Raw genomic sequence first — 16531 nt, forward strand, 5'->3', positions numbered from 1 at the left:
AAAGAAATGTGCATTGATCCATGCGTCTAGCTGGGATCAAGACTTGCCCCTGGTGGTAGCTACGTATAATGATTCCTACCAAGCAAGTCTGGGGTATGCTCCTAATCAATTGGTTTATGGGAGATTGCTGAACAGCCCTCTGTCCATGCTTAGAAAGCAGTGGGACCAGAGTGAGGATAGCCTCCAATTACCCTCTGTGGCTGAACATTTTCAGGCTTTGACCCAGACGTTGGCTGAGATTTGGGATCAAGCTAAAGCCAACCTGGAAGAAGCACGTAAAGAGTATACCCGCACACATGATGTGAAAGCTGTGGAAAAATGTTTTGAGGTGGGAGATAAGGTTCTGGTACTGAGACCCACACGTCCACATAAGTTGTCGCCTAAGTGGAGTGGTCCAGGTGTGGTTAAAGAGAGACTTAGCTCTGTAAGGTATGTGGTAGAATGTCCAGAGCTACACCCATCTCCTCGACAATATCATGCCAACTCCATGAAATTGTATTGTGAACCTGACTCCAAGAGGGTCTTGGCTATTGCTGGAGGGCATGGGGGGGAGTCTCATTTGCCTTTGGACCTGCTGCAGGAGTTTAAGCAGGCTGGCTCCCTTGAGGATATTTTAAGATCCCATACACTGAACGCCCAACAGGCTCAGGAACTATATGAAGTTTTGTTGCCCTTTGAGTCCGTTTTCAGTACAAAACCAGGTCGGACTCATTTGGCCCAACATCATTTTGAAACTGGTACTGCTGCTCCCATTGCCTCACGACCATATCGTGTGAGTGAAGCCCATGCTCAGTGCATTGAGGCAGAGATCAAGGAAATGCTTGAATTGGGAGTTATAGTTCATAGCACCAGCGCCTGGTGTTCCCCAGTGGTGTTGGTTCCGAAAGGGGAGGGGCAGGTTAGGTTCTGTGTGGACTATAGAAAAAATTAATATGGTGATGGCGCCAGACGTCTTCCCCCTGCCTAGAGTGGATACTCTAATTGAGAAACTGGGTCAGGCTAAGTTCATCTCAGTCTTTGACCTGACTAAGGGGTACTGGCAGATTCCCTTATCACCTGAGGCTTCTGAGAAATCAGCCTTTGTTACCCATATGGGTTTATATCAGTTCAAAGTCCTCCCTTTTGGACTTAAGAATGCCCCTGCCACATTTCAGCGCTTGATTAATTCTTTAATCGCAGATATGAGCGCCTACTGCTGTGCGTACCTGGATGACGTATCCATTTTTTCAAATACCTGGAAGGAGCACTTGGAGCATGTGCAGAGTGTATTTACTAGATTCAAAGAAGCCAATCTTACTGTAAAAATGGCGAAGTGTCAATTTGCCCAAGGTGAAGTGGTTTATTTGGGTTTTCAGGTTGGCTCAGGCTATATTAAAGCCCTAGAAGCAAAAGTCCAGGGGATCCAGGATTGGCCCCGACCCAAGACCAAGCGGGATGTGTTATCTTTTTTGGGAGTGGCTAATTATTATCGTAGATTTATTGTACATTTTGCCACCATTGCCGCTCCCCTGACTAATCTGTGTAAAAAGGCGTTGCCTACCAAAGTAACTTGGACGCCAGAGTGTCAGCGGGCTTTTGTGTTGTTGAAGCAAGCCCTGACCAGTAATAAGGTGATGCTAGCCCCGGACCAGCAGAAACCCTTTGTGGTCCAAACGGATGCTAGTCATACGGGACTGGGAGCAGTCCTGTTGCAGAAAGACCCCGAGGGGGAGCTGAGACCAGTGGTTTACCTGAGTAAGAAGTTACTACCCCGTGAGCAAAATTATTCCACCGTGGAGAAAGAATGTTATGCTCTTTTATGGTCTCTCTCCCGGCTGAAAGTTTACCTTTGGGGGGCGGAGTTTCAAGTGCAGACTGATCACTCGCCTTTATGTTGGCTATCACGCATGAAAAACTCCAATCAGAAACTGTTACGGTGGAGTCTGGCTTTGCAGGATTACAATTTTACTGTGGTTCATATCCCTGGAAAGCAGAATGTTGTGGCGGATGCCCTCAGTCGCTTGTATCAGTCTGTTGAGTAACTGTTATGTTTATTATGATTCTCACAGGCTGGGTGTCCTACCTTACAGGGGTGTGCGGAAATGTGGGACGCCTTGACCCCAAATTTCCGTTAGGGAAGGGGGTGTCATGGATTTAGGTGCAGAGCATTATGGGAACTGCGAAGATTCATGGGACTTTGGTTCTTGAGAGGAAGAACGGCCTGGGAAAGTAAACTTCTGAACTCTAAAAGAGAAAGATTTCTGGTTCTTTTGATCCCGTGTAACCTTGCAGCTGTGAAATCTCCCATTCCTGTGCGATAAGAAATTAGGGAGGAAACTGCCCGGTGCGCTCTGAGAACTGAAGGCGTTAATTGCCCTGTAGGTTGATTAATGGGTAAACACAAGACATCTGTGTAGCCTCTATTTGATTGACAAGACTAACGGTTGTGGGTTCTTTGATTGGATTATTCAAACCTCAACTCTAACGTAGATTGGATAATGAGCCATAAGCCCACGTGGAACACCTCAAGGGTTGTGGGGATTTAAGTCTGTTAGAGATGAGGGTTTTTGTCCTCTTTTGTCTTGCAAAATGACCCAGCAAGGTACTGCTGTCCTGCTCATCTTCAAAGAGCCTGAGAAAGACTGAGGTCTGCGTGGCTCTTGACTGCAATTTGCCGGATGGAGAGATGCAGTCTTGGATCAACCTTATTCTAAGTTTGTACTTGTAAGTTAGCTATGCTTTCTTGTTTTATCTTTGTATTCCCTTTGTTTTGAGAACTGTTGCATGTTACTTTGTTATGCTATTTTATAATAAATAGTTAAAAGAGATTTCTTGTGGATTTTGGTCCTTCCTGGTCGCACTGCTAAACCCAGTCCTAGGCTGCTTTGCCCCTACCAGGCAGAACGTGTATACTTTGTCCCGGTGGTCTTTAAGTGGACCCCCCGGGTGGTGGCAGCGATACCGGTTAAAGAAGTGTTTAAAATCCCTGTTCTAGCCATAGAGGTATAGCCAGACCCTTCCCCGGGTAGAGCAAGCAGCCCCAGTAGCCTCCGGAGGGAGAGCTGGCGGTGCTATAGGGGAAGAGGTTGAGGGTACTGAAAGGCAGGAACATGACAGCGCAGGTTAGCCACTCCTGCTTTATAGTTGCATGAATAACAAACACAAACAAGAGTCCCTTAAATTTCAGTACATCTTGTTTCTCCCAGTGCTGCATATTTTGGAACCCAGCTTGTTACAACCACAGCATCAGCTGCAGAGAACTGGTTTTGTAAGATTTTGACATTCCCATTCCTTCTTTAGGAGATGTACAGACACACTGAAGCCCGTAATGGGTGGCCATATTATTTAAGCGTAGGAGTGGAAGACAATCTGATCTGCTGTACCAAGAAGAAGCCCTAAAGTAACATAGCTGCTGTTGTGAGAAACTGCACAATATGCTCTTGGGTGATTTATGAGCACACTTGAATTAAGTAAAGGATGTGTTCTCACTTAACTTGAAATTATCATGAAAATGATGCCCATAAACTGCCAGGCAGAGTTGTGAGATTAAATAGATTTGCTGCACCTCACAAGCAACTTGATATCTGGTTTTGTGCACTCAAGCAAGATTTATCTATATGGCATGCTCAATAAAATGCACAGGGGAGAAATTAAATTAGAGCTGGGATGTGTACATAGATGGAATGCACCATATTTCACTAGAAGTGGCCTACTTACAATAACTTTGACAAAGCTGGCAGGAAAGATCCCTGTGCAATTCTTGCATTTTCCTCTGTACCACTCGTCATCTATTTTCTCCAGAAGATAAACGGTCTCCCCAGAATAGAGGTCCAAATCATCAGTATGTTCTGTGGACAACAAAAAAGTATACCTGTTCATGTTGTAGCCTGGTATATTGAATATTGCTAAGAAAAGCCTCATTTAAAACAAACACTGTATGCAAAAACAAGCCAGAGTTTGAAAAATACTATAACATGAAACTACTTAGGGTTGGGAGAAGGGAAAATAATGGAGTTTGGAGCCAGCACAGCCCCTTACAATGGCACAGAGAGAGGGGCTGGGTTACATCTTCCCTACGAACATAAAACCTGCCTGCTAAATCAATGGGTCTAATTTACTTGGCTGTCATCCTATGATTCTAAATTTCCTCCCAAGATTCTCCTAGGCATATTAATATCAACAAAATGAAGCCAATTATTTACATTTAAAGGGGGGGAAATGGGGGAGGCAGGCAGGTGGAGTTTGGAAAATTTGGGGGGCACGTCCTTCTGTACTTACCTTCTTGCAATCCACAGAATGTGCAGTTTTATTTAAGCCATGGACCATTTCTGTGTTGGCAGTTCCAGAACATCACATCTACCCACGTTGTACAGTCATACCTTGGTTTAAGTACGCTTCAGTTTGAGTACTTTCAGTTTAAGTACTCCGCAGACCCGTCTGGAACGGATTAATCCACTTTCCATAACTTTCAATGGGAAAGTTTGCTTCAGGTTAAGTACACTTCAGGTTAAGTACAGACTTCTGGAACCAATTGTGTACTTAAACCGAGGTACCACTGTATGTCAAAACAGTAACTGTGCACAAGAGGCAAGCTGCAGTAATTCGTACTGGGCCTCCTTCCCCTGTTCTCCCATATACCCATATATCTCTGATACCATGTCCCTCTGAAAACTGCCTACAAAGGAACCCCAGAAGCCTATCAAACCTGCGATGCCCCCAGGCAAACCAGGTTTGTAACCATGTTTATGGTTATCTAGCCATTTCTACAAAGGTGAGTGACTCTCTAGGCATCGCAGACCTGTGTACACTTTCTGCCTTACACAGGTATCCTTTCAATTTCTTCTTCATCATCCTCATCCCCTTGAAACTTTCTGACTTAGCCACTGCATTGTGTCCCTTGCAGCAATCACTTTAGTTGTGTTTGCTTATAAGCAATAAACTGAAAACTATGAATGGAATCTGCTTCAAGCATGTTGCTGTTTACAGCCTAGCACTGTCAATATGTTCTGGCATGCAGCAGGACCAGTAAACTAAAATCTGTAAACATGATTCAAAAAGAAAGAAGAGCCCAAAATTTAAACTGTTTCCATTTACACTGCTACCACTGAACTGCACTTACCTGCTAGAAAATCATGCAGCACTATCGCATGAGGAACACGTGGGTCAGAAATCTTCCGCATATTGTCCGAATCCTTAAAACACAGTAGATTTGGAAATTGTGATGCTTGGTGTTTGTTATTTGTGGGGAGACCTAATTTCTGTGTGGAGCATCCATCACTGATTTAAATATAACCTTCCACCGATTTATGTTGTTAGCTGTTAAGACATAAAATGTGGGGCCTGCTTCTTTTCTCATTTAATCTGGATTTTAATACCACCTGATCTCATTGAAAATCAATGATCTTAAACCAGTGCAGTACATGCATCAGCGAAAAGAAAATCGCATCTCTGAAAATTGCAAGCAGCTGCTTTGTTACTGTAAATGAGATGTGTGCCTGTCTAAGCCTTTTCCTTATTTGCAAAGTTTTCTAACTAATTCTCGGAGAGGCTAACTCCACAGCACCAACAGTAACAGTAAATCCCCTTGGGAAGTATGAGCAAAAGATGCTGACCGTTTCAAAACACAAAATCCATTTTAATTTGTTAAGAGCCACAGATAAAGGCCTCCTGGTATATTTCTAAGAGTAGCCTAATAGCACGAGATGCTTAACATCCTATACTAAGATAGTAAAATTATGTTTTGGATTAGGATTTACCAACTGCTGTTCCAGTGAAATAGTGTTGCCCTGGAGTAAGAAATTTTTAAATACAAAGCATGCTAGGATCTGCAGAAATGTATAGGAAGCTATAGGTCCTGTGCAGAACAGCTCTCTATAATTGTCTATATTTTTCTAATTATGCAGTTTTTGATATATATATTAAAATTCATACCCTCTGTCTGCTTTTCAAACTCTCATCCAGTGGAGTTATTATCTGCATCTGGGATGAATGAACTTTGCCAGTTTCTTCGCCCTTTTGACATTCAATGCTGCTGTTGTCAACATGGTCTACCAGCACAAGCACATCTCCACGCTTTAAAGTTAACAAAAGGCCGTTAGATGGTTCACGATTCAGCAAGCAGCATGTGCATATGCATGAATAAGCCACAAGAAAGAGCTTTACCTTGCAAGAGAGATGGCCGGGATCTTGTGGAGAGATATCTTCCTTGGCGATTCCATGAGGCACAGGAAGCTTAAGACAAATAACTCAAACGTTTCAGTCAAAAATAGCTCCTGTCAATTTGCTACACAATTTAATGTTATTACATTGGAAAGAAAATCAAAATACATTTAAAGGATTTTAAATAAAATATACAAAATATTTTAAAAGCATTAAGCATTTGAAAGATACAGAATCAACCATATTTTTGGAGCACAAATTTCTGTGCAAAAACTGCAATGTATTAATTCATTGTTTGTTTGTTTGTTTGTTTGCTTGCTTGCTTCTTAAAAATGTGTCTATCCTGCTGTTCATCATAAGATCTCAGAGTGAGGAACAATAACACTTATTTTAAAACCCACAAATCCATTAAACAACCTAAAAGCAGACAACATTATGATTTACATAAGTTACAAAACTACAGGGTGGCTTCTATCAAACCCCAGTTTTGTTGTTTTCCTCACCATGTATTTACTGTAGAGAGGATGGCCTGGCTTGGGTCGAGGAGGTAAAGCTGGATCTTGATTTTTAGCAGTATCATTCTTTGTTCTCTTGACTCCTGGCCCTGATTTGCCTGGTTGTTTATGGAGGTTCACGTCAGATGAGGAGCGAGAAAACCTCCCCTTTTGTGATGAGGCCTTGGTGGACTTTGGTGGTGGTGGCCTTCCAGGGGCACCCTTGGGTGGAGGAGGTCGAGCTGGCGTGGTTTTTCCATCACCAGGCCTAGAAGGTGATTAACAAGGAATATAAACCATGCAACAGAAAGTATAGTTCATTTAGATATGTAGAAGAATACTGCAGGGCTGGATTATCTGAAACTCCTAGAAAAAAGCAAGAAGCATTTTTTGAGGGGGCAGTGGACAATCATTGCACTATCCCCAATAGCCTAGTCTCTTAAACAGAAAATTCAATTTCTGCTGACCAGTTTTGATTACAGACAACCAGCTAATACAGGAAGACAGACCATAATTAAAGAGCTTTGTTTGAAGCTGCTGAGGGCAGTGAGCTGTCTCATGTCTGAGCTGCCTCATGTGCAAGCTTGCTGAACCAGCTAGACAGAATATCAGATTATCAACAGTTAGAAAGAATGTTTACACCATACAGTGGTACCTTGGTTCTCAAACGCCTTGGCACTCAAACAACTTGGAATCCAAACACTGCAAACCTGGAAGTAAGTATTCCGGTTTGCGAACTGTTTTCAGCATCCGAACGTGCTCTATTTTGAGTGTTAGGCTTCCAATTTGAGTGCCATACTTCTGTTTTGAGTGTTATGCTGAAGTCTGTCTGTTTTTGCTATTTATTTTGCGTCTTTTTGTTTTTGTGACTGTGTGGAACCCAGAACGGATTAAGTTTGAGAACCAAGATACCACTGTACTGGTAAATATGTTCCCATCTACTGAAGTATTTAAAACACCACGGGAACAAATAGTTTTTTTAGCTCACAAATGCCATTCTGCTGGCCACTAAACAATTCAATTGATGTGAGTTACTGGGACCCAGGTGGCGCTGTGGTTAAACCACTGAGCCTAGGGCTTGCTGATCAGAAGGTCGGCGGTTCGAATCCCTGTGATGGGGTGAGCTCCCGTTGCTTGGTCCCAGCTCCTGCCAACCTAGCAGTTCGAAAGCACATCAAAATGCAAGTAGATAAATAGGAACCGCTACAGCGGGAAGGTAAACGGCGTTTCCATGTGCTGCTCTGGTTTGCCAGAAGCGGCTTTGTCATGCTGGCCACATGACCTGGAAGCTATACGCCGGCTCCCTCGGCCAATAGTGCGAGATGAGCGCGCAACCCCAGAGTCGGTCACGACTGGACCTAATGGTCAGGGGTCCCTTTACCTTTACCTTAATGGGAAGTTGTCAAAATAGTAATAAATAAGAAAAATGCGGCAGGGCTTTGATACGTATTTTTACAGCGTTCATTTCAATAATGATGCCTGTTGTGCCTAATTCTCTATATTTGACCAGGGCAGTTGCACAACATCATTAAAAAAATCCTTATAATCCTTAAAACATTTAAAACTACTTCTCTAAAAATATTTAAAGAACATCGCCACCATCTTAAACATATTTTAAAAACAAAATGTTTAAGCCGAAAGGAGAGAGGCAAAGTATATTTTTATTACGATCTTAACAAACACAAAAGCAACAGGTTAAACAAGTAATACAACCAAAGCTGACAAAAGAGAGAGAGAGGGAGAAAGCCATGCTTATATCAACAGCAACAATGACTCATCTCCTTTGGGATTAGCTGAGTCTTCCTGAAACAACGCTCTCGGGTTTACTCCTATTATCATCATTCCTGCAACTTAAGATTTCAGAGCTGGAAGACAGCTCTGTCTTCTTGCTATGCAAGACTGGACTGATCCAGTTCCATGATCGGTTCAAGCTGTCTAATCCAGGATAGTCGTGTCAGAAGAGCCGTGGTAGACTTTCTAATTTACTGTATCCTTGCTTGGAATAGCTGGCTGAACAGGTTATCTGCTAGAGAGTTAAACATCATAAAAGCTTCCCTAGGGCCCAATTCCTATCTTGCACTAGCTCTATGTTACCAATTTGAAAGTGGAACCATATAAATGCTGTTCTGCTTTGTGTGGAAGCAGCTCCCCTCGTGGGGAGCTCATGAAAAAGAAGGACTGCACACTGGCATGGCTGAAATCATGAGGATCTTGTTTCGAAGCAGCTTCAGGCAAGCAGCTTCCCATGTGTAACAGTGTTTATACGATTTGTTTTTTAAATAATATATATGACCGGAGTGTTCTTTTCTGGGTTGCTCTCAAACTGAGCAACTTACTATTAGATGCACTCCTATTGCTGTCTAATTCACACTTGACCAATAGTAATCTGCTGCTATTCCTAGCTATAGAAAGAGGCAAGTGTATTAGGCTAAACCATGGGTTAGCGCTAGTGCATGAACTGGAACATGCCCAAACAAAGCCTCTGGTATAGACATTCCTCCCCAGGAGAATAACACTGCCAGAATTTAGTTTCACCTTTGCAGAATATTGACTTAGTTTTGCATTTGAACCAGAGGTTGTGGCAAAGGTAGTTTAATTATTCCTGTCCCCCTGAGCAAAACCAGTTGGGCATGCAGTATTCTCCATCTAATATTCCCGTATACATTTCAAGGGAGCCTGGGATAGCTCTGACTTTGCTAATGTATGGGGACAAAAGAGAGAGTAACAGAAGCAGTTCATATTCCACTCAAGAGGCAGTGTCAACAGTATAGAGGGTTCATTCCCATTGCAGTTAAAAGGAAATGAAACTGTTGCAGTATGAAAAAAGATTTGAATGCGTTCTTATGAGGGATCAGTGACCATGACCAGTGTGTGAACTACACACACACACACACACACACACACACACACACACGGCAGCATCTGTACTACACCCAGACTTTCCCCCATCTCTTTCTACTCCTTTTTGTATGGTTATTGGTCAAATTGATACTTTACTCACCTTGGGGGCATTATGGGTTCATTCTTTGATGACTGTTTCAAACTAGAATGCTCAGATTCCTATTGGGATATAAAATCTGCATTATTATTTGGACAACACGATTTGAAAGTTGAACATTATTATTACTTCAAATGAAAACTTAAATTAAGATTTCACTACAGAGATTTTATTATTTGCATGTGTCGTCCCCCATCCCCCACCCCCGGGACTGTTTCCTGGTGAATATTAGCACAACTTGTGTTATTAGTATTTTGAGAGATGTAGGGCAACTATTTGAGAATAAAGTGTAGTAAAGCCCGTTTACTGTAAACTAGGGGCCTCAATACACAATGGCAATGTCAGTCCAAGTAGTCCACTGATTTCATTTGGTCTACTCTAAGTATGTCTCTAAGTATGCCGAAGAATTGATGCTTTTGAATTATGGTGCTGGAGGAGTCCCATGGACTGCAAGAAGATCAAACCTATCCATTCTGAAGGAAATCAGCCCTGAGTGCTCACTGGAAGGACAGATCCTGAAGCTGAGGCTCCAATACTTTGGCCACCTCATGAGAAGAGAAGACTCCCTGGAAAAGACCCTGATGTTGGGAAAGATTGAGGGCACTAGGAGAAGGGGACAACAGAGGACGAGATGGTTGGACAGTGTTCTCGAAGCTACGAACATGAATTTGACCAAACTGCGGGAGGCAGTGGAAGACAGGAGTGCCTGGCGTGCTATAGTCCATGGGGTCACAAAGAGTCGGACACGACTAAACGACAGAAGGAAGAAGAAGAAGAAGAAGAAGAAGAAGAAGAAGAAGAAGAAGAAGAAGAAGAGCGTCTAATGTTGAACAATAACCCAATGTGACTGAAGAAAAGCTACTGCCAAATTCTTCCCTAGTGAAGAAAAGACTAATATGTTTCCATCTTTGTGATATTTAGTGGGGCAGGGCAGGGGGTGGGGGTGGACAGAAGATCTTTCTTTCTAAAGATATATGATGCACTTTCAAAAGAGTACGTGGAATTAGTTCAAAGAAATCACATTAGAGATAAAAATTCTTAGTAGAATCTTGTGCATTACTGTAGGATATGGGGACAGCCTTCGCTGAAGAATGGAAACAGAAACTACAGATGATACAACTGTGTTTTTCCAACACAGAGAATGGCCTTCTGTATCAAAGCAGTTGTTTCCATGAAGGCATCCTTTCTTTTCTGAGGCAAAAATAGTTGATGGCTTCATTCTCATACCAACTCCCATCAGCCCCTGCCAGCATGGACAAAGGGCAGGGTTGGATGGGACTGTAGTCCAACAACATATGGAGGGCCTCTATGCTGGTGACCCCTACAGTAGAAGATCTCGCACCAGTACATTAATGTGCTCTGACACACAGCTTGGGACTTAATGCTCTAGCATAACAGGGTTGTAAAAGAGAAATTAAACCAAGATGGAATCATGGAGCTGTGTGTGTCATCCTGTAAGCTACAGGATATACATACATACTGGTACATACATACATACATACATACATACATACATACATACATACATACATACATACACACATACATATCCATGGACAAATTTCAGAGCTATGCCAACTCCAAGAGATGGCTATTCACCCTCTACTTGAAGACTCCCAGCAAGAAGGAGTCCACCACCACCTTTCTAAGTAATTGGTTTAATTGTTGAACTGCTCTTATGATTAAGAATTCTCTCCATTAGTTCAACAGAAAACAATTTAGTCTTAATTCTTAAAATGGCACCTTATGTACAAAAGGATAATTCAAGGATTATAAACAAAGAAGACTGAGTTACCACATTTTTTGTTGCTTTGTTGTTATTGGGTTTCCCAGCCGAAACGCCAGATGTGTTCCCTATTGGTTTTTCTGTAGGAAGTGGAGGAGGGCTCTCTGGAACTTCATTTAAAGCTGAAAAAACATGAGTGCTTTTATAAACATTGCCATAAACATCATACAGATACACTCAAAAACATAAACATCAGTGGATCTGATCGATCAAATGGAATCACAAAATCTCTTCATCCTGGCCAGGTTGTTTCACCCTTTCAATAAATGACACATGAACACCACAACAAAACCAATGTCCCATGTACAAAAAGGTATGGACCTCTTCCCTAGGGATACGGATGCCCTGGTGAGGATGCATTATGTCAGACTTTTCATCAGATGCTGGAAAGGGTCATAAAGATACTACTCCACACCTCCCATTTCAGAACTATAAAGAGTGTGTCTTTCACAAATGAACTGCCTGCTTCCTCTTGGAGCATGACTGTTTTATTGGGCCAGAGGATGGCAAATAGGGAAAAGAATGAATATTAACAGGTCCTAAGAGGGGCATAAAGCTATAGCAAGAAATGTAGATCATCAAGATCTGAAGGGATAAATATAGGATGAATTTTTCCTCTTGTGGAAAAAAAGGAAAATGTAACCACAAACATTATAGGCACATGGTCAAATATTCCACTTTCAAACTTTGTTTGTATGTTACCAAATATATGCAGTGACTTTGAACTCTTTAGATAAAGAGCAAGGGTACACACATGAAAAATAGAAATAAAATACTCAGTATTCATAGTGTTGTTCAGTCAACCTGAACTTTAAAAAACAATGCAGTTTTGTTTAAATGTGACTCTAAAGACCCTAGAAATAGAGGTATCGTTCTAATGAAGGCAGATGTGTATGTTGCTAAGCAACAGCTCACTGCATGGAATGAACTCTAAGACAGAATAGGTAAGTTTTAAGGTATCTCTACCCAGAAGCCTTTCACTGTTCTGTCATTATGAGAAAGCTTTTGCTAAATCTTTACACCAGTGCACTAAAGAATAAAGGAGGCACACAGCTCTTAGTAAGCTGCTTTTTGTCAGGCCAGACTATTTGTCCTCCTGGCCCAGAACTGTCTCCTTTGACAATCAGTGGCTCTCAAAGGTCTCAGGAGAGGGTCTTTCCTGTAAACTTAAACTGGAGATGCCAAAGATTGAACCTACGACCTTTTGCATACAAAGCTTGTGCTCTGTGACTGAGCAATGATCTCTCCATGTGTTAGAAAACTAGCATTGTGCAAGGAACTGTGTAAGAAGTCTCAGCATATGCCAGTGGCATACAATGGATTCCTAAATTAAACCATTGCATAATACAGCAGGAAAATGTTAAGCGCTAGGGGTGGCATCCAATGTCATGTCAGAATACTTCCACTTGTGCAGCAGAGCCTCTCCTTCTCTCTTCCACCTGCAATCCTCCTGTGCCCAACTCAATTCTGCTCTGGATGGTCGTCGTCGTCGTCGTCCCCAACCCTCCAGAGCAGATTTTTTAGGGAACACAGGCACCTGTAGGAGAAGAGAAAATCTGTTCTGCTCACAGACAAATATAATTGGATTTCACCCTCAGATATTACCTTTTGTTGGTTTAGCTGGGATTCGGATCACAGTGGGTTTGCGCACAACAGCTGGTTGAACTGCCTGTTCTTTTGCAGGCTCTTGTTTGGAGGGCAAAATGACAACATCTAGGGAAAACACAAAATTTAGCATGTTATTTTGCTCCGGTTCCAGAGAAAATGCCATGATTCCAGAAAAAATGCCATGAACTTAATTCATTATGGAAATGTTGTTGCAAGGATAAACTTGTGTGCCAGAAATTGGGGGGAGAGGTACCCTTACTGTACAATAATTCTGTAGCCATCTTGACTGTGGAGACATGCAGAGTTTTTTTGTATGAGGGAGAGTTACCCCTGAAAACAATCCTACCCTTTGCTCCTGAATGTTTGCTGAAGGTCGCCTATTGCCCTCCCATTTGAACTACTGTAAATGTATGTTGCTGTATCAAACGATTTTGTGGGGAAAACGAATTGATTTACTTTTGTCAATTCCATTTCCGGAACTGGATTAGTGACAAAAACTGGCTCGTAAACAACTGCAAATAAAACAAAATGTTGAACATAGGAGGCTGTCTTATAGTGGGTCCAGACCAGGCCCGTGCAGGGGGGCAGGCAGCCGGCTATACTTGCCCCAGGCCTCAGAGGGCTAAGTTGGCTGGGAGCTCTTGCCAGGGACCCGCTGCATTTTTGTTTCGAGTTTATAACTTGATTCTACCAAGCCTACAACCCTGCCGCCCCCGGCTGGGTCTCGAACAAGCTCTGCATGGCCCTGAGTCAGACCACTAGTTCATCTTGCTCAGTACTGCCTAAACTGACCGGCAGCAGCTTTGCAAGATTTCAGGCAGGGTTTTCTCCCAGCTCGACCTGAAGATGCCAGGAATTAAACCTGGGGCCTCCTGTATCCAAGGCAGGTGCTCTGCCACTGAGCTATGGCTCCTCCTAAGAGATCTGTCAGGGCGGGTGCTGGCTACCCTCGAGCAACGACACTCCAAACCATCTTGTCTTTAGTGCTTTTATTGTGAAAGCTATTTACAAGGCAAGAGCTTCATGAAAACATGTCTACTCAGTACTATCAGATTCTCCCAATGGCGCTTTTCGGCTCCTCCCCCAGCAGAGTAGTTTGGGGACCCCAAATCTCCCCCCCCCGCGTTTGCGAGCCGCTGATCGCCTCAGTTCCGGGGTGAATTTGAAAGGACGCCCCTCTGCTGTTTCCCCGCTGGAACTCTCTGCCGGCCCCTCCTTCCTTGCTGATATCACAGGCTGCAGGTAGGGCTCTTGTATGCTGTCTGAGCCCCGGTCCGCTCCTCTCACTTCCTCTTTCCTGTCTCCTGTCCCTCCGCTGTTGTCCGAGCCATTCGAAGAGCTGGATTTGATGAGGGTGGCTGTTCCCTGTAAGCCCACCCCCTTACATGATCTATCACCCTGAGAGCCTTTGGGAGGAAGGGAAGCATGTACACTGAATTAATTATGAATAATATGCTCAGGGCTTCTGTCCTAAGAAGAATTTCCACTGCCCTGCCTTTCTGTTTTCCTTTTCCAATTGACACCTAACAATCCATGGCTAAGGAACATTGGGCTATCTTTACTACCGTGTTTCCCCTTTTTTAAGACGTAGCCATAAAGTAAGCCATGGCAGCATTTTGTAGCAGTTGCTAAATTTAAGACACCCCCCGGAAATAAGACATACCTCCATACCGTGTACAGCGGGACCCAGCCAGCGAGCGGGGCCTGGAACCGGCTGCTGCAGCGGCGAGCTACCTGCCGGAACAGGCGGCTGCAAAGTGGAGCGCTCCGCAGCGTCGAGCGCTCGGAGCGCCCAGCAGCGCCAGGCGAAGCACCCAGCCAGCAGCCTGACGTCTTCCTCGCCCGGCCGAGGAGGCCTGCTGCCCCGCCGCCGGAACAGGCGACTGCAAAGTGGAGCGCTCCGCAGAGCCGAGCGCTCGGAGCGCCCAGCAGCGCCAGGCGAAGCACCCAGCCAGCGGCCTGACGTCTTCCTCGCCCGGCCGAGGCGGCCTGCTGCCCCGCCGCCAGAACAGGCGGCTGCAGAGTGGAGCGCTCTGCAGCGCCGGACGGAGTGCCCAGCCGGAGCGGCGAGGCAGAGCGGCGGCCGGAGGCTCGCTGGCCCTTCCGCACCGCCGGAACGTTGTGGGCTGTGTGGCCCAAGGTAGAGCGGCGGCCGGAGGCCCGCTGGCCCTTCTGCGCTGCCGGAACGTTGTGGGCTGCACAGCCCAAGGCAGAGCGGCGGCGGGAGGCCCGCTGGCCCTGCCAGGGCGCCGGACGGCACCAGGAGCGCTGCTGGCCCCTTTCGCGGCGCTGGAGCATCGTGGGCTGCATGGCCGCTGCCGGAATTTTGTGGGCAGGGAAGCGGGAGGCAGGCAGGCGGGCTGGGCGATAGGCCCGTGGCTGCGCTCGGTGGGGCCAGTAGTGGGCTCCACGCTGGCCTGCACCGGCCTGCGCCAGGGGCTCCGGCTCAGTCCACTGCCGGCGCACGGCACCTCGTTGTGGCCGAGATCTGGATCGTGGTTGGTTGGGTGCCCTCCCCTTCCATAGCGACGCCGGGACGGGGCTGCCTCTGAGCATGCACAGAGAGACACCCCCTTCCCATCCCCCAGTCCAGTGCCGGGGAAAAGGCATCTTGGAAAGCCGGAGTGGGTTTATAGCTCGGGATGGGGTGGTCTCTGAGCATGCACAAAGTGCCTCCCTCACCACTGCCTTTGCACTGGTTGCCTTTGGACATGCACGGTGAATGCTCCTTACATAAACATCATCTCTCAGGGAGGATGTATTTTGCAAGGCTGGCGTTCTGGTGGCTAGGAGTGAGGGTGATGGTGGTGGTCTCTGGGCAGGTACAGAGTGCCCTCCCTCCTGCAGCCTAGGCAGCGTGTTGCAAAACAGAGGGCACTTTTTCCCTTGTCTCTTTTTAAAAGAAGTTGCTCCCCAGGGTGGGTCCATAATAAAAATCTGATAAAAAATTAAGACATCCCCTGAAAATAAGACATCTTGTGTTTTTTTGAGGGAAAAAAGTTATAAGACGGTGTCTTAAAAAAGGGGAAACACGGTAGCTACCCACTAAGCTTTATGGTTTTTTTAAATAAATAAATAAAATTAAATTAAAGTTTTGTTTATTTCTGCAAACTTTGGGATTTCTCTGAACATGCTGTTATCTCCTTATTTCTCAGTGGATCCATTTTAAACTTCATTCCTGTTGGCACTCATCATCTAAGTGTGTTATTAGAGAGATGAATGCAGCTGCAAACAAAGGGGGCTGGCAACCTATAAATACTCAGTGCTATCTTGAGCACAATCCATAAAAATGAGAAAGCAAAATGCTTAATGCACTCGCTAAAGACTTCTCCAATCCAGCGATAACCAGCAAAAGATCAATTCTTTTCTCTAGCAATAATCTGATTCTATTTAGGAGTGTGAACCTCACACAGGTTGGAGTTGACTACCTTTACTAACAAAGGGTTATTACTGTATGAAGCTTTGAGAGCACTTAGCGCAAGTCTGAGAAGGGGTAGTATGGAATTT

At 44.6% G+C, this 16531-nt stretch overlaps 1 protein-coding gene across 3 annotated transcripts in view; it reads right to left on the reverse strand.

Annotated features, from left to right (window-relative positions):
* Positions 1 to 16531, reverse strand: part of SH3D19 (SH3 domain containing 19) — a 71697-nt gene that overhangs the window by 17619 nt on the left and 37547 nt on the right. For all 3 annotated transcript variants that reach the window (XM_035114007.2, XM_035114009.2, XM_035114008.2), the window contains 8 exons: positions 13022 to 13129; positions 11426 to 11538; positions 9634 to 9692; positions 6642 to 6900; positions 6142 to 6210; positions 5911 to 6051; positions 5099 to 5171; positions 3697 to 3827 (listed from right to left, as the gene is read on the reverse strand). In XM_035114007.2, coding sequence (XP_034969898.1) covers positions 3697 to 3827; positions 5099 to 5171; positions 5911 to 6051; positions 6142 to 6210; positions 6642 to 6900; positions 9634 to 9692; positions 11426 to 11538; positions 13022 to 13129 — 953 coding nt within the window. The remainder of the gene's footprint in view (positions 1 to 3696; positions 3828 to 5098; positions 5172 to 5910; positions 6052 to 6141; positions 6211 to 6641; positions 6901 to 9633; positions 9693 to 11425; positions 11539 to 13021; positions 13130 to 16531) is intronic.

This window comes from Zootoca vivipara, chromosome 9, assembly GCF_963506605.1.
Source record: "Zootoca vivipara chromosome 9, rZooViv1.1, whole genome shotgun sequence".
NCBI lineage: Eukaryota > Metazoa > Chordata > Lepidosauria > Squamata > Lacertidae > Zootoca > Zootoca vivipara.